General features: G+C 44.3%; 2 protein-coding genes across 8 annotated transcripts in view; both read left to right on the top strand.

The window, feature by feature from the left end:
* Positions 1-1,439: 1,439 nt before the first annotated feature.
* LOC110485356 (gastrula zinc finger protein XlCGF26.1-like) lies at positions 1,440-16,350 on the top strand. Of its 4 annotated transcripts, none has more exons than XM_036948503.1 (4): positions 1,440-1,563; positions 2,109-2,195; positions 11,575-12,505; positions 13,767-16,350. In XM_036948503.1, exons 1-4 carry the CDS (start codon positions 1,529-1,531, stop codon positions 15,429-15,431), a joined length of 2,718 nt encoding a protein of 905 aa, XP_036804398.1. In that variant the 5' UTR covers positions 1,440-1,528; the 3' UTR covers positions 15,432-16,350. The 4 variants fall into 4 exon arrangements, with proteins under 4 accessions (XP_036804398.1, XP_021412103.2, XP_036804399.1 ...); XM_036948504.1 differs by having other exon boundaries at positions 1,557-1,630; XM_021556428.2 differs by lacking the exons at positions 11,575-12,505; positions 13,767-16,350 and adding an exon at positions 3,225-5,369 and having other exon boundaries at positions 1,488-1,563; positions 2,109-2,664.
* Positions 9,933-17,523, top strand: part of LOC110485357 (poly(A)-specific ribonuclease (deadenylation nuclease)) — a 46,912-nt gene continuing 39,321 nt past the window's right edge. For 3 of the 4 annotated variants that reach the window (XM_036948508.1, XM_036948509.1, XM_036948506.1), the window contains exon 1: positions 9,934-9,954. The gene's annotated coding sequence lies outside the window, so the exon portion shown is untranslated. Of the gene's footprint in view, positions 9,955-17,523 lie in introns of all 4 variants that reach the window. The other variant, XM_036948511.1, reaches the window with a different exon arrangement.

The raw sequence follows: 17,523 nt of genomic DNA, 5'->3' as shown, positions 1-17,523 counted from the left end.
ATGATGGAGTCCATGATACCATGTATCCTAACAATTTGTCCCGATTTGTTAACATTTCCAGTTGCTTTAAACTTCTTAATTATATCGCCCTGATAGTGGAAATGGCATTTTCAACCGTTGAGCTATTTTCTTATAGCCATTTCCTGATTTGTGCAGCTCGACAACCTTTTGTTGCACATCATTACTGTATTCTCAGGTCTTTCCCATGGTGATGGTTGACTATGGGAACTTGGCCTCTGTGTCACCTCATATTTATTCCCCAGTGAAACAGGAAGTCAACAGGAAGCTTACCTCTTAAGTGGTCCTAATCACTCAGGTGAACTTAAAAATGTAAAATATGAATGGGAATATAGTTCAGTTAGATTTTACTCATAAGAATTTCTAGGGGTGCCAATAATTGTGGCACACATATTTTAGAGAAAAATATATAATTAATTTATTTCACGTTTTTTTTTCTCAATAATTTTACTTTAATTAAAGGTTCGATTTTTGTGAATGTTTGAATGAAAGACCAAGAGGACAAACAGCAAATAAATGTTTTTCACAGCCCGTTTTGCTCATATTTACCAAGGGTGTCAATATTAGTGGAGGGCTCTGTATGAACCTTTGGTCCTGAATACAAACTGTTATGTTTGGGGGAAATCCAATACAACACATTAATGAGTACCAATCTCCATATTTTCAAGCACAGTGGTGGCTGCATCATGTTATGGGTATGCTTGTAATCAATAAGGACTGGAGTTTTAGAATGGAGCCAAGCACAGGCAAAATCCTAGAGGAAAACCTGGTTCAGTCTGCTTTTCACCAGACACTGAGAGATGAATACACCTTTCAGCAGGACAATAACCTAAAACACAAGGCCAAATCTACACTGTAGTTGCTTACCAAAGAAGACAGGGAATGTTCCTGAGTGGCTGAGTTACAGTTTTGACTTAAACATATATGAAAATCTATGGCAAGACCTGAAAACGGTTGTCTTGCAATGATCAACAACCAATTTGACTGATTTTGAAGAATTTTTCAAAGAATAATGGGCAAATGTTGCACAATCCAGGTGTGGAACGCTCTTAGAGACTTACCCAGAAAGGTGCTACTACAAAGTATTGACACAGGGGTATGAATACTTATGTAAACTAAATATTTCAGTATTTTAATTTTCAATAAATTTGAACACATTTCTAAAAACATGTTTTCATTATGTGTAATCTATGCATCTATATGTCCTTTTATGAATAGACAAATAAAAAATCATGGTAGATCTCATACCGGTAACAAATTGAATTTCACCCCTGGTCCTAGGTACATGATGTCTTGTGTCGTCTTTATCATGTCCACCTAATAAACAGGTGATTGTTGATAACATGGTTCGGTCATTTAATGAGGAGCTGGCTTCTACTGTCTGATACAACTTATCTTATCATTCACCGGAAGAGAGAGAAGGGATGGAGTGGGTGGGAAGGTTTGAAGAATTGTCAAGTCTTGAAATAAGGGCTTTTATTTAGAAGGATTTCTTATTACCATACCGGAAATGACGCCATCGACATGCTCCCGGAGGTCAAAAAGGTATACATCAGAACACATCGGAAGGAAAGTCACAGACGATATAATAAAATATATTTAGAGTAATCAGGTATTTCGTATGCGTATATAGCGAAATTATATTCACTTTGTCGATAGGTATAGCCAGAACCATGTAGTCGTAAACTAGCTAGGTCCCCATGGACAGCTAGCTAAGTTAGCCCACGCTGATCTAGCTAGCTCCGCTAACGTTAGCTGCCTTGTACACCGCTAGCTATCTAGCTGTAGTTGTTGTAGCGTGGACTGTAAGATAAACCCAATATCACAGTCCACACTATAACAGCTATTGGATTTATTATGCTTGCTAGTTACGTCCTGACTGATTTGCTCCAATGTTGGGATTGATTTGGGTCCCCAACACAACACGAATAGAATAGCTAAGTAACTAGCTAGCCAGCTAACTCATGCTAACAGAGCAATGGCCACGTTCCAGGCTGATCTCAAAACGGCTGGTTATATGTTTTAAATATCAGTTAAATATGACATGAAATTACAGATGAGTGTTTTGATGTATATATATTTTTTTACAGGTTCTCTAAAGTCCTGCCATTGACTGCATTGTCGTTGTTGCCACACGAGCAGGACAATATGAATCCACTCAGTTCAGAGAAGGAAACATTGATGGATGAAATCGAAAAGAGTTTATGGAATTTAACTGAGGACAATTTACGCTACCTGTGTGAACGTTGTGGAATGGATGGCTCTGAAATTAAAGTTATGAATCATCGCTTATTAAGGCGTAAAGTCATGGAGGAAATGTGGGACAATACGGAGTCAATGAAATCAGAGGAGCAGGGAATGTCTTGGTTAGTCCAACTGAAAGAGGACATCAGGAGGACACAGGAGGAGGGTAGCAGTGCACTCATGAGTCCCGGCCAATCAGATGATGTAGACCGCAATGAAGAACACAACAAGGGGGACAGGGATTGGTTGCCTAGCAACGGACTGACAGCGGAACCCTTGCATCCCAGCCAATGTGATGATGATGATGCTGTAGACTATGATGAAGATTGGAATGAAGAGGGAGGAGCTGGGTTGCTTAGCAATGGACTGGAGGCGGAGTCAGCTCCAGAGAGCCACAGTTACGTGAGTATTTCCCAGGCAGAAAGTGTTCTGTTTGTCAACAGTCTTCCCCTTGATTCCTTGACCTCCTATAAATGCATTGAAGGAGAATATCGGAGGTTCCTCCTCTTGGGACTTTTATCCTCCAATGTCTTTTAAGAAGACCAAGTAATCAAAGATGATGGGAGTCAAGGAAAGCCCTTTGAGATCACCTTTAAAAAAACAACAACATTTTAGTCACTTAGCAGACACTCTTATCCAGAGAGACTTACATTTATTTAACTAGGCAAGTCAGTTAAGAGCAAATTCTTATTTGCAGTGACGGCCTAACCCCGGGCCAAACCCTAATCCGGAGGGCGCTGGGCCAATTGTGCGCCGCCCTAACATGAGCAATTTGGGTTAAGTGCCTTGCTTAAGGGCACTTTGACAGATTTTTCACTTTGTCGGCTTGAGGATTTAAACCAGCAACCTTTCGGTTATTTGTCCAATGCTCTTAATCACTAGGCTACATTTTGAGACTTCACAATTCCTTGACAAGTACGAGAGTGTTTCTCACCCTGATTCTCTATTTTTATGATTTCCAGGACAAGCCTCCACCACCCCCCTCCCCTCTCCCAGAGTCTCCAGGTCATGCCTCTCCCAGCAGGGCAGTATTGTGCGGTCTGAAGAGGGTGTCTGTACGGCTCGACGACTGCAGGAAGACACCGGGGCAGAGTAGCCATATAATACACAAGACAACACAGACAGGAGAGAAACCCCACAGCTGGTCTAATGCTGAACAACACAAAACCCTCTCAGGAGACAGGCCTGGCTCCCACATCTGTGATCACTGTGGGAAGAATTTTGTCACAGCTACCAACCTGAAAACACATTTACTGTGTCTGTCTGGAGAGAAACCTTACATGTGCTCTGAATGTGGAAAGAGATTCACGCAGGCCGGCAATCTTAAGAGACACCAGAGAACTCATACTGGGGAGAAGCCGTTTGTTTGTCCTCGTTGTGGGAAAGACTACAATGATTCTGGAAACTTAAAGAAACACATGAGGTCCCATGCTGTTAAACAACACACAGGGAACCCCAAAGTGAAACCTTACCTCTGCTCTGATTGTGGGAAGCAATTCATTGGAAAACAAAGCCTTGAATATCACCGGGAGGTTTTTCACACAGATCACCCTCACCGCTGTGGTCAATGTAAGAAGAGCTTCATAACTGCAGCAAGATTGGAATCGCACATAAAAACAAGGCACCCGCCAAGTGATCCTCTGAAGAATCCACACGTGTGCTTGGAATGTGGAAGGGGATTCCCTGTGGCCGCCAGTCTTAAAAGACACCTGAGAATTCATTCTGAGGAGAAACCGTACTCCTGCCCTCAGTGTGGAAACAGTTACAGTGATCGTGGAAATTTAAAGAAACACATCAGAACTCACACAGAGGAGAAACCCTACCACTGCTTGGTGTGCGGGATGAAGTTTCGTCATACAAAAACGTTACAACGGCATCACCAGGAGAACCACAAGGGGGAGACACTGGGTCCCATCCACAGGCACCAAGACCCTCTTCCATGCCCCCACTGCGGGGAGGAGTTCTCTACCAAGGCTCTTCTGAAGGATCATCTACGGACCCACCCTAGCCGGGTCCACTGCTCCCAGTGCGACAAGACCTTTTCCAATAAAGGTAACTTACTTGTTCATCAGCGGATACACACTGGAGAGAGGCCTTACCTTTGCCCTCAGTGTGGGAAGAGTTTCTCTCTGGCAGGGAGTTTAAAACTTCATCTCCGGATTCATGCGGGTGAGAAACCTTACTGCTGTACTTACTGTGACAAGAGATTCACAAGGAAGGGCCATTGCAATAGCCACATGCGAATCCACACTGGAGAGAAACCGTACCAATGCCCTGACTGCGGGAGGAGGTTTGCTGACGGTAACGTCCTGAAAAACCACCGGCGGACCCACACAGGAGAGAAACCGTTCCAGTGCCGCATGTGTGATAAAGCCTTCGCCCAGTTGACCAGTCTGAAGAAACATCAGGAGACACACAGCCATAATCACACTGTAAGATAAAGCCTTGGCCCAGTTGACCAGTCTGAAGAAACATCAGGAGACACAAATCCAGACCGTCTCTGTCGGGAATCGCTACGTACCACACAATCAGTCCATCCCTTATACTTACCCACCCTGTCCCTTTGGCCCTCACCTTTCCATGTTGGCAGTTCTAGGGAGGGATTTGGGACCAGGTGACTGAAGTTACCAAAGACAAACAGCTGTAAATACAACTTTGTATCTCCGACTTCCTCTCATTAGGGGCCATCGGAAGGCATTGGATCAGGTGTCTTCTTGATCTCTGGTTTTAAAAGACTTGTCAGCAATCTTACCAACCATGACCAGTTCATTTTAAATGACTAATGTGGGTATCCTGTTAGCCTGACATCCAGACCTGTTTTGTGCTAACATTCCACTCTCCATGCCATGTTTGGCATATTAGAATTAGAAAAAATGGATACTGTGTGGAATGTAAGCACAACTAGACTGCTACCCAGGCTAGTATCTTGTATGTCTAACAAATATTTTTTTTTCTGTCTCAAACTGAAATGATTCTGCTCGGCTCCCCGTTCAAGTTGAGTTCACATTTTAGCCCGGGAGTTTTTGTATTAACTATTGATGTTTAGATATGTTGTCCATTTGAATTTATTGCTGAACCCCAACTACAGTTAATAAAAATGGTGACAGCAAGATTTTTGAGTAACAATGTTTATGCATAACCTAGGGTCCTAGTATAACCTAGGGTCCTAGCATAACCTAGGGTCCTAGTATAACCTAGGGTTCTAGTATAACCAAGGGTCCTAGTATAACCTAGGGTCCTAGCATAATCTAGGTTCCTGGCATAACCTAGGGTCTAAGCATAACCTAGGGTTCAAGTATAACCTAGTGTCCTGGCATAACCTAGGGTCTAAGCATAACCTAGGGTTCAAGTATAACCTAGGGTCTAAGCATAACCTAGGGTTCAAGTATAACCTAGGGTCCTGGCATAACCTAGGGTCCTGGCATAACCTAGGGTCACAGCATAACCTAGGGTCCTGGCATAACCTAGGGTCACAGCATAACCTAGGGTCCTGGCATAACCTAGGGTTCAAGTATAACCTAGGGTCACAGCATAACCTAGCATAACCTAGGGTCACAGCATAACCTAGGGTCCTGGCATAACCTAGGGTTCAAGCATAACCTAGGATTCAAGCTGTAGTAGGACGTCCCTTGGGGGTATCCGTACCTATGTATGACATGCGAGGTTTAGGTTAGTAAACAGGCTGGAGCTAGAACTTCGTTGTCGTGCGTCCTTATTTTAAATAATACTACATGGTGTCAGAAGTGGTTTTAAAATTCACAGAAACGTGAAGGACGTACCAAGTAAATCATACATTCAGGTTGTTTCAAAGCAGGGAGGGCACAGTGTTGGAGATAAAACAGCGCATATCATTATTTTGCTAGCTAACGAGCAAGGACTAAGTTACTGCTAAGCAACATGTTGCAAGAGGAAGAAGCTGGCGGGATTTCAGGGTTTGCGACTCTCAAGTTCAACGGGCTCTGGCGCAAACACGGACAGGCCAGTGGCTTGTGCTGACGGATTTCCCATTAGTCCCCCGGAGTATTTTCATTGTATGGACATTCAAAACTGGCCGAAATGGATCAGGCGCTTTGAAAGGCACAGGGTAGCATCAGGCTTAAACGTGAAAAATGAGGCATTTCAAGTGAATACACTGATCTACTCTATGGGTGATGAAGCCGAGGATATATTAAATGCTTCAACGTTGACCGAGGAAGAGAAACTTAACCACAGTGGCGTTTTAAAGACTGTTTTGAAACGCATTTTGTAGGGAGACGCAACATTATATTTGAGAGAGCTAGGTTTAATATGCGCAAACAGGAGCAGGGTGAAACCACTGACAGTTTTATCACAGCTGTTCACAAACTAGCAGAACATTGTCAGTTTGGCGCGCTCAGGGAAGAGCTGATCCGAGTTCGGATTATAGTGGTAATAAGAAATATATCACTTTCTGAAAAGTTACAGTTTGATTCCCAGTTTACCTTGTCCAAAGCTGTAAACCAGGTTAGGCAGAGTGAGACAGTGAAAAGCCAGCAGACGATTCTGCGCGACAGCAGCTCCTTGCAGAGCGAAGAGAGTGAGGAAATCCATGCATTTTCATACCGAGCTAAAAAAAAACGGAGGAGAACACAGAACAGAGACACACACGGAGAAAACAATCACAGACAGCACCAATAGCTAGTTCAAGTGTTTGTCGCAAATGTGGGAAGTCCCCCTTTTCCACAGATGGAAAGATTGCCCAGCAAAGGATGCGGAATGCAGGAAATGTCACAGGAGAGGAACTTTTCAGCTGTCTGTCGATTAAAGCAAATGCATGAGGTTTCAGAGGAGGTACAAGCAGGACAGCATCTTTCTGGGAGAAGTAAAGGAAAACAACGCTGGCTGGCATTCAGACATTAAACTCAATGGGGAGATTGTGTCATTTAAACTAGTCACTGGGGCAGCAGGGACAGCTATCCCAACTAGGCTGTATAGCTATAGCAGAGATGGCCCTTTGCTCTCTTACAAACAAAAAACTGTACGGGCCCAGTAATACGATTTAACCAGTGGTAGTTCACTTGGTGATTAAACTGGAGAGTAAAGACAAAAGTGCCATCCAGCCTGTCTTCGCCAGACCGTTGCTGGGGCTGCCAGCGATTGAAGCATTGCAACTCATTGAGAGAGTGAGTGAACTGGAGGACCCAGGTGAGGTTTTCAAAAATAAATTCCCAAAAGTATTTTCTGGTCTAGGAAGGATAGAAGGTGACTACAAAATCCGCTTGAAAGAGGATGCTGTCTCCTATGCCCATACCACCCCCCGCCAGAGTAAAGGAAGAGTTGGGGAGGATGGAAGAAATTGGGGCGGTGTCTAAAATAGAGAGTCCCACAGACTGGCGTGCAGGGATGGTGGTGGTCCCAAAAGCCAATGGGATCTGTGTGGACATGACTAAATTGAATGAGGCACTCTGCAGAGAGAGACACATCAGTGGAGCAGTCACTGGCTCAGTTGGATGGCTCACAAGTCTTCACAAAGCTGGATGCCCGCTCAGGTTTCTGGCAGATACCGCTGTCATCACAGAGTAGGGCACTCACAACGTTTATAACACCGTTTCATGTTTTGCCATTTGGAATCGCTTCCAAATGAGCATTTCCAAAGACGCATGGATGTGCTCGTGTGCGGAAGGGACAGAGCAGAACATGATGTAAGGCTCACAGCAGTTCTGTGCCTGGCTGCCCAGCGGGTGGGCCTGGCTGCCTAGTGGGTGGGCCTGGATCCCCAGTGGGTGGGCCTACACACTCCCAAGCCCACCCATGGCTTCACCCATGCCCAGTCATGTGAAATCCAGATTAAGTCCTAATGAATTTATTTCAATTGATTGATTTTCTTATCTGTAACATCATTGAAGATTGGGTTTATAGAGCAATCAACGCAATTATCACAACATAGGTTGTAATATGGCTTTTTTTTGTTTTTCCTTTATTTAACTAGGCAAGTCAGTTAACAACTAATTCTTATTTTCAATGACGGCCTAGGAACAGTGGGTTAACTGCCTGTTCAGGGACAGAGCGAGCTGACCTTGTCAGCTCGGGGGTTTGAACTTGCAACCTTCCGGTTACTAGTCCAACGCTCTAACCACTAGGCTACCCTGCCCCAGTGATTTAACCCGCTCACCGCTACTGCTTTAAGAGCCACAAAACGAGCAGCAACGCTCCTCAGGGTGTGAACTCTGTGGATTTGGAAAGTAGAAGTGCTCCTGAGTAGAATGGATCCCCTTTTACTGCGACACAACGTACAGGCAATTGTGTACAGTCCAATAAATGATGAGAGTACACACACACACACACATATACACACACACACACACACACATATACACACACACACACACACACACATATACACACACACACATATACACACACAGACACACAGACACACACACACACACACACACACCAAAAAAAAATTGTTGACCATTTAAATAGCAACAATTGTACACATTTTCCATTTATTTTCGCCCAAATTATTAATTTACAAAGTATACAAGGACTGGACTCTTATTCTGAAAGATTCCAAAACTTCCGTGACACGGAAGTGCTTAGTTATGCCAGAGCTATTATAGAATGAGGAGATAAGAATCTCAGCTGGACCCGAATGTCGACCCATATGCAGTGGTGTAAATAAAGTACTTTAAAATACTATTTAAGTCGTTTTTTGGGGGATATCTGTACTTTACTTTACTATTTATATTTTTCACAACTTGCATTTTTACTCCCCTTCAGTCCTAAAGAAAATCGTGTACTTTTTACTCCATACATTTTCCCTGACACCCAAATACATTCCGAATGCTTAGCAGTTCAGTAAAATTGTCAAATTTACCCACTTTATCAAGAGAAAGTCCCTGATCATCCCTTCTGCCTCTGATCTGGCAGACTCCCTAAACACAAATGCATCGTTTGTAAATTATGTCTGAGTGTTTGAGTGTGCCCCCTGGCTATCCATACATTTAAAAAACAAGAAAATTGTGTCTGGTTTACTTCATATAAGGAATCTGAAATTATATTATAATTTTACTTTTGATACTTAAGTATGTTTAAAAACCAAATACTTTTAGACTTTTACTCAAGTAGTATTTTACTGGGTGACTTTCACTTCTACTTTTCTATTCAGGTATTTATACTTTTACTGAAGTTTGACAATTGGGTACTTTTTCGATCGAGCCAACATGAATGTCGACCAATGTGTTGCGTCACGTGGTTGTAAAAAACGAATCGGCACGCAATTCCTTCTTAAAAGTCAGGGAATGGGTCGAGACACCGGCCTATTTTCCTCAATAGTACGTAATGTCATGATTTTAAAGCTATACGATATCACAGGGAACAAGTTAATTATCTCACACTCCGATAAAAAAAAAATGTTGAATGTTGTACTTCTTGTTCACGTAATTCATGCTAATGTTGGGTTTTTGAGCTGCAGCCCAATGGACTCCCATTCACTTCCTTAAAGGAGTGGGCGCGTTGTCCAATAATCACCCAGAATGCACCACGCGGCCCATTGACGAAGCATGGGCAACATAACCAATGGTCCTTAACACGATTACACTGGAGTTTCTCATCTCCATAACTGTATCTCTGGTGATTCTTGCCCGCTTCACAACGGTATCAATACCAAAGATGGTGGACGCCATTCTTCTTTGATTGAAGCAAGAATGGGACAATTTTGGAATATAGCTGGTCAGTAAAGCAGTTAGGTGTCGGGATTATTCAAACGATGTAGTTAGTTCGTCGTCAGGGTTGCATAGCTTAGTTACTGTTACGTACCTGGTCTTCAGATTGCTACTTTTTTTTACTTGGGTTGCTAGCTGCTCAATAGCTCCTGCTAACTCATTTGAATCTCTGCTCAAACATCGTCGATACAGGAATAAAACGACAATTGTTTTCTGTATGGTACGAATAGGCAGGGGACTCTACATATAATTAATGAGCTGTTGTACCTAATGTTCCTGTTATGTTATTTTCGCTAGCTAGCTTCTAAAATTCCAAATTGTAACCTTCAAAATAAAAGTCCTCATTTGTGGAAACCTTTTCCATTTAAATGGTATTAAAGATCACTAATATTGTTCTATTTATAGATGTCAGCGTACAGTTCACGGTTCTTATTGATATTATTTAGATTTTCTCCAATCTTAATGCAAGTCAATATTATATTAGGCTATCCATATGTAACAGTATAAGTTTAGACCGTCCCCTCGCCCATACCCGGGCGCCTCTGCACACATCAACAACAGTCACCCACGAAGCATCGTTACCCATCGCTCCACAAAAGCCGCGGCCCTTGCAGAGCAAGGGGAACTACTACTTCGAGGTCTCAGAGCAAGTGACGTCACTGATTGAAACGCTATTTAGCGCCCACGCTAAGCTAGCCGTTTCACATCCGTTACACATAGACACGATGCAATATCTGCACGCCTAGAACAGCCTCCAGGCTTCTATCATAACGGTCAAGTTTGAACGAGGAAAAATATAAATAAATTACAGGGAAAAAAAATTAATTACAGGAAAAAAAAAAACTGATCTCGTCCGACTTGACCTTTTCACCATGTCTGCCTATTTTTACACAGGTGACCTCACAAAGAGATTCCACAGGTGACCTCACAAAGAGATTCCACAGGTGACCTCACAAAGAGATTCCATTGTTCTGGTGACAGGAAGAAGATCTGGTGTTCTGAGATAACGCTCACTCTGGAATAACTGGCCAAACAGCACCTCCTGAAGCTTCTTGTGTGGTGCAGCGGTCTAAGACACTGCATCTCAGTGCTAGAAGTCGTCACTACAGACCCTGGTTTGATTCCAGGCTGTATCACAGCGGTCCAAGACACTGCATCTCAGTGCTAGAGGTCGTCACTACAGACCTTGGTTTGAGTCCAGGCTGTATCACAGCAGTCTAAGACACTGCATCTCAGTGCTAGAGGTCGTCACTACAGACCCTGGTTTGATTCCAGGCTGTATCACAGCGGTCTAAGACACTGCATCTCAGTGCTAGAGGTCGTCACTACAGACACCCTTATTCCAGGCTGTATCACAACCGGCCATGATTGGGACTCCTATAGGGTGGCGCACAATTGGCCCAGTGTCGTCCGGGTTTGACCCGGTGTAGTCCATCATTATGAATAAGAATTTGTTCTTAACTGACTTGCCTAGTTAAATAAAAACTAAAACTCTCAGTGTAAAGGGAGATATATGAGACGCCTCACATTAGTGACATCTACGGTCAATAACCAGTTGTTATAGATTTTTTTTAAACCAAGAAACATTCTAACTTTGCTGAGACAAAATGAGTTCAGAGAAGGAAACATTGATGGATGAAATCGAAAAGAGTTTATGGAATTTAACTGAGGACAATTTACGCTACCTGTGTGAACGTCATGGCAAAGATGGCTCTGAAATTAAAGTTATGAATCATCGCTTATTAAGGCGTAAAGTCATGGAGGAAATGTGGGACAATACGGATTCAATGAAATCAGAGGAGCAGGGAATGTCTTGGTTAGTCCAACTGAAAGAGGACATCAGGAGGACACAGGAGGAGGGTAGCAGTGCACTCATGAGTCCCAGCCAATCAGATGACGTAGACTGGAATGAAGAGGGAGGAACTAGGTGGCCTAGCAACAGACTGGAGGCTAAATCTGATTTAGAGAGGCACACACCAGAGCAGAGGGAGAGTGATGTGACTACTTCCCAGTCTGAAAGTGTTTTTCTCAAACCACACTTGTGCACTAAATGTGGAAAGGGATTCCATCAGGCTGGCTGTCTTAAGAGACACCTGAGGACTCATACGGGGGAGAAACCATTTGTTTGCCCTTGTTGTGGGAGGGCTTGGAGTGATTCTGGAAACTTAAAGAGACACATGAGAAAAACTCACCCAGGAGAGGAGATGGTTGTTAAGAGGGTTGACACTCAGAGGAGTGACCCTACAGAGAGTAGGGAGGAAATGAATGTGGATTCAATTAAATCGGAGGAGCAGGGAACGTCTCGGTCACTCCAGCTGAAAGAGGAGGATGCTTGCGGTGCGCCCGTGAGTCCCAGCAAGGCTCATGCTGATGATGTAGACCGCAACGTTGAGGACAGGGATTGGTTGCCTGGCATCGGACTGAAGGCGGAGCCTATGAGTCCCAGACAATCCGATGATGACGCTGCAGACCGCAAAGAAGAATGGAACGAAGCGGGAGGCGCTACGTTGCCTAGCGATGGACTGGAGGCGGAGTCAGCTCGAGAGCGCCACAGTTGCGTGAGTATTTCCCAGTCATTATGTATTTTGTTTCCAACAGTCTTTCCTTGATTCCCCAACCTTCTTTTTATAAATGCGTTGGGAGGAGAATAACTGAGGCTCCACCTCTTGGACTTTGTCTTTCAAAGCATTTTGAGAAGGAGGCAGAGTCATCGAGGATGAGAGTCATCGAGGATGAGAGTAATCGAGGATGAGAGTAATGGAGGATGAGAGTAATCGAGGATGAGAGTAATCGAGGATGAGAGTAATCGAGGATGAGAGTAATCGAGGATGAGAGTCATCGAGGATGAGAGTCATCTAGGATGAGAGTAATCGAGGATAAGAGTCATTGAGGATGAGAGTAATCTAGGATGAGAGTCATCTAGGATGAGAGTAATCGAGGATGAGAGTCATCTAGGATGAGAGTAATCGAGGATGAGAGTCATCTAGGATGAGAGTAATCTAGGATGATAGTAATCGAGGATGAGAGTAATCGAGGAGGCAGAGTAATCGAGGAGGCAGAGTAATCGAGGATGAGAGTAATCGAGGATGAGAGTAATCGAGGAAAGACTCTTGAGACTTCAAAATTCCTTGACAGGAAGGAGAGTTTCCCACACTAAGGGTTTTTCTGGATCAAAAATGGACTTGGGGTGGGCGTGGCATGGGGGCGTGGCATGGGGGTGTGGCATGGGGGTGCGGCATAGGGGCGTGGCAATGGGTATGGCATGGGGGCGTGGCAATGGGCGGGTTCGGCCCATTGGCTCAGTTGAATTTTGGACAGCATCTTAGAGGCTCCCATCTTGGCGGTTTACAGAATTCGTAGCATTTTTAAGCCAATTTTCTGCAACTCTTCAAATTTTTCCATGGAGCTGAGAGAGATTTTTAACACATTTTTAAAGCAACATTTTTTTTTTGCGTTTCTACGTAGTCTGCCATGGACCTGAGAGAAGATTTTGCCGTTTGAAGCTAATTTCCCTGAACTCTATGCATTTTGCCATGGTTAATGCTGTTTTATTTTGCTCAAACAAAAAAAATCTAAATCAATTCTGCTAAATGAATTGTTTTGGGCATTGTTTATTCTCCCTGACTGTCTAGTTTTTATTTTGATGATCGTTAGTTCTCAGATTACATTATTGATACATGTATCAGTCTGTTATCTTTTCTACATACTTTCTATCTGGTTTTAATCCTTTACCCTGAAAGTGTTTTTCAAGGACTTCAATGGCAGAAAAATCCCAGCACCCTGATTTTTGATTTCATGTCTATTTTTTCTGATTTCCAGGACAAGCCTCTCTTGCCCTCCTCCACCCTCGCAGAGTCCCCGAGTCGTGCCTCTCCCGGTGGCGCCTTATTGTGCGGTCTGAAGAGGGTGTCTGTGCGGCTTGTCGACTGCAGGAAGACACCGGGGCAGAGTGGCCTTCAAATACACAAGGCAACACAGACGGGAGAGAAACCCCACAGCTGGTCTAATGCTGAACAACACAAAACCCTCTCAGGAGACAGGCCTGGCTCCCATATCTGTGATCACTGCGGGAAGAATTTTACCACTGCTACCAATCTGAAAAGACACTTCCTGTATTTGTCTGGAGAGAAACCATACATGTGCTCTGAATGCGGAAAGAGATTCACGCAGGCCGGCAGTCTTAAGATACACCAGAGAACTCATACTGGGGAGAAACCGTACATCTGCCCTCGTTGTGGGAAGGCTTGGAGTGATTATGGAAACTTAAAGAGACACATGAGAAGGCATACTGTTAAACAATACACGGTGAAACCTCACCACTGCTCGGATTGTGGGAAACAATTCATTGTAAAATCAAGCCTTAAACATCACCGGCTAGTTTTTCACACAGATCACCCTCATCGCTGTGGTCAATGTAAGAAGAGCTTCATAACTGCAGAAAGACTGGAATCACACATAAAAACACAACACCCGCCAAGGGATCCTCTGAAGAACCCACACGTGTGCTCTGAATGTGGAAAGGGCTTCCATCAGGCCGGCTGTCTTAAGAGACACCTGAGAACTCATACGGGGGAGAAACCGTTTGTTTGCCCTCGTTGTGGGAGGGCTTGGAGTGATTCTGGAAACTTAAAGAGACACATGAGAAAAACTCACCCAGGAGAGGAGACGGTTGTTAAGAGGGTCGACACTCAGAGGAGTGAGCCTACAGAGAGTAGGGAGGAAATGAATGTGGATTCAATTAAATCGGAGGAGCAGGGAACGTCTCGGTCACTCCAGCTGAAAGAGGACATCAGAAGGATACTGGTGGATGCCAGCGGTGCACCAATGAGTCCCAACCAAGCCGATGATTATTCTGAAGACTGTGACGAGGGAGGAACTTGGTTGCCTAGCAAAAGACTGGAGGCGAAATCTGATCTAGAGAGGCACACGCCAGAGCAGAGGGAGAGTGATGTGACTACTTCCCAGTCAGAAAGTGTTTTTCTCAAACCACACTTGTGCACTAAATGTGGTAAGGGATTCAAAAAAGCCGGCTGTCTTAAGAGACACCTGAGGACTCATACGGGGGAGAAACCATTTGTTTGTTCTTGTTGTGGGAAGGCTTGGAGTGATTCTGGAAACTTAAAGAGACACATGAGAAAAACTCACCCAGGAGAGGAGATGGTTGTTAAGAGGGTCGACACTCAGAGGAGTGAGCCTACAGAGAGTAGGGAGGAAATGAATGTGGATTCAATTAAATCGGAGGAGCAGGGAACGTCTCGGTCACTCCAGCTGAAAGAGGAGGATGCTTGCGGTGCGCCCGTGAGTCCCAGACAGGCTCATGCTGATGATGTAGACTGCAACGTTGAGGACAGGGATTGGTTGCCTAGCATCGGACTGAAGGCAGAGCCCATGAGTCCCAGCCAATCCGAAGATGACACTGCAGACCGCAAAGAAGAATGGAACGAAGCGGAAGGCGCCCTTCGTTGTGGGAAGGCTTGGAGTTAATAAAGAGACCATGAAAAGAGCTCAACCACCACCCAATCAGCATGTCCCTTATCCCTACCCAATCAGCATGTCCCTTATCGCTACCCACCACCCAATCAGCATGTCCCTTATCCCTAACCAAGACCCAATCAGCATGTCCCTTATCCCCACCCAATCAGCATGTCCCTTATCCCTAACCAAGACCCAATCAGCATGTCCCTTATCCCTACCCACCATCCAATCAGCATGTCCCTTATCCCTATCCACCACCCAATCAGCATGTCCCTTATCCCTACCCACCAACCTGGTTTACACCTGTCCAATCCCTTACAGGTGTGTTTACTACTTCAAGGAAACAAGATGTGAAGCATGTGTTTTTTTTAAAGGGTTGTTTTAAAGGGATGTTATAGTTGTTTTTAATGGAGACAGGTTAGAAGTAGAGACGGAGACAGATGAGGAGGGAAGACAGTGAGGAGTAGATGCAGGGATTGAACCCTGGACTCCAGTGGGGAGGCTGAGGCATACATAGAGCATCCAGCTGTGCTACCACAAGACTACAGGCTATGTACAGAAGGAAGCATTTCTAAAAGTATTGGAACACTGCCCTAGACTCAGCCGGTCCCAAATAACACCTTATGCTCTATATAGTGCACTACTTTTGACCCCTGCCCATCGGGGTGCCATTTTGGATTCAGGACGTCCCAAACCCCAACCTACCACGTGTCCTTGCTCGGCCCTCACTAGTGCTGTGGCGGTCAGCAGGTGATTGTCAAGTAAATAACTGCCGGTCTCATGGCAACTGACCGTTTAATTATCATAAACATGTTTAACCTACAAGCCACTGATGCGGGCTCCCTAGTGGCGCAGCGGTCTAAGGCACTGCATCTCAGTACTACAGGCGTCACTACAGACCCTGGTTCGATTCCAGGCTGTAGCACAACTGGCCTTGATTGGAAGTCCCATAGGGCGGCACACAATTGGCCCAGCGTGGTTAGGGTTTGGCCGGGATAGGCCGTCATTGTAAATAAGAATTTGAATTTGTTCTTAACTAGTTAAATTATTATTTTTATTTTTTAATTTTTTTTAAAAAGTTTAATATATTTAATATAATATATCACAACTATTTAAAAAAAAGTGCAGACATTCGGATATTCTGTGTTGAGAGGTTAACAAAGAAACTGGTTCTCTCATATGCTTCATTCAGAGTTATTTATTCTACTTTAATTGTGATACAAACATTGACATTGAGATATGTTCTTATTCTTAATATATTATAAGGCTGCCTGATGGCACTCTGATGATTTGAAAAAAAAAGTCGCAAGCTGAACACACTTCATCAGTCTCTCATTCACAATTTGGACAAGCACTTGATAATATTCTCAGCAGGCCTCGAGTTTCCCGGTGGCATCCTCCTTGTGTGGCTGTAATGCCCCATAAAAAAAAAAAGGTGCCTTTTACGGCCAATGTGGGTGTTATAATAATTATAATTACTCTCACTCACATGGTTCCTTCAGATGTAGCCAATGCCCGTCACGTGATTGGTCCATCTCACAGTCATTTCAGCTAAGAAGTAATGAAGACAGACACATCGGGGGGGTGTAACTGCACGCGTCCAATTCCGTCACGTGATTGGTCCATCTCACAGTCATTTCAGCTAAGAAGTAATGAAGACAGACACATCGGGGGGCGTAACTGCGCGCGTCCAATTCCGTCACGTGATTGGTCCATCTCACAGTCATTTCAGCGAAGAAGTAATGAAGACAGACACATCGGGGGGGCGTAACTGCACGCGTCCAATTCCGTCACGTGATTGGTCCATCTCACAGTCATTTCAGCGAAGAAGTAATGAAGACAGACACATCGGGGGGCGTAACTGCACGCGTCCAATTCCGAGGCGCATATTGAAAATGTTAGAGAGCTGTCCACATTTTACTTTTTGTCAGCCAATCAGATGAGTCGGTCTAACCAACAGCACTAGCTTATGCCCAATGTACTATCCCCCCATAGTGCAACAGTTGACCTATGCTATTGGTCCACTGTTCTTCTGTGCAGTAAATAAATATGCCAAACACACTGTAGGACAGTTGTGGGATGCGACAGATTGAATACAGCA

Source organism: Oncorhynchus mykiss, chromosome 17 (assembly GCF_013265735.2).
Source record: "Oncorhynchus mykiss isolate Arlee chromosome 17, USDA_OmykA_1.1, whole genome shotgun sequence".
NCBI lineage: Eukaryota > Metazoa > Chordata > Actinopteri > Salmoniformes > Salmonidae > Oncorhynchus > Oncorhynchus mykiss.
Note: the sequence above shows the minus strand (reverse complement) of the source record. Positions and strands in the feature narration are given on the sequence as shown.

Bases quoted from the DNA above. Each gene is read 5' to 3' on its own strand.
- LOC110485356 (XM_036948503.1), top strand. From the start codon at position 1,529: ATGACGCCATCGACATGCTCCCGGAGGTCAAAAAG. The intron at 2,196-11,574 runs ATTGATGGATGA...AGAGAAGGAAAC, and splicing joins CTCAGTTCAGAGAAGGAAAC to ATTGATGGATGAAATCGAAA. The intron at 12,506-13,766 runs GTGAGTATTTCC...TCTGATTTCCAG, and splicing joins CTCGAGAGCGCCACAGTTGC to GACAAGCCTCTCTTGCCCTC.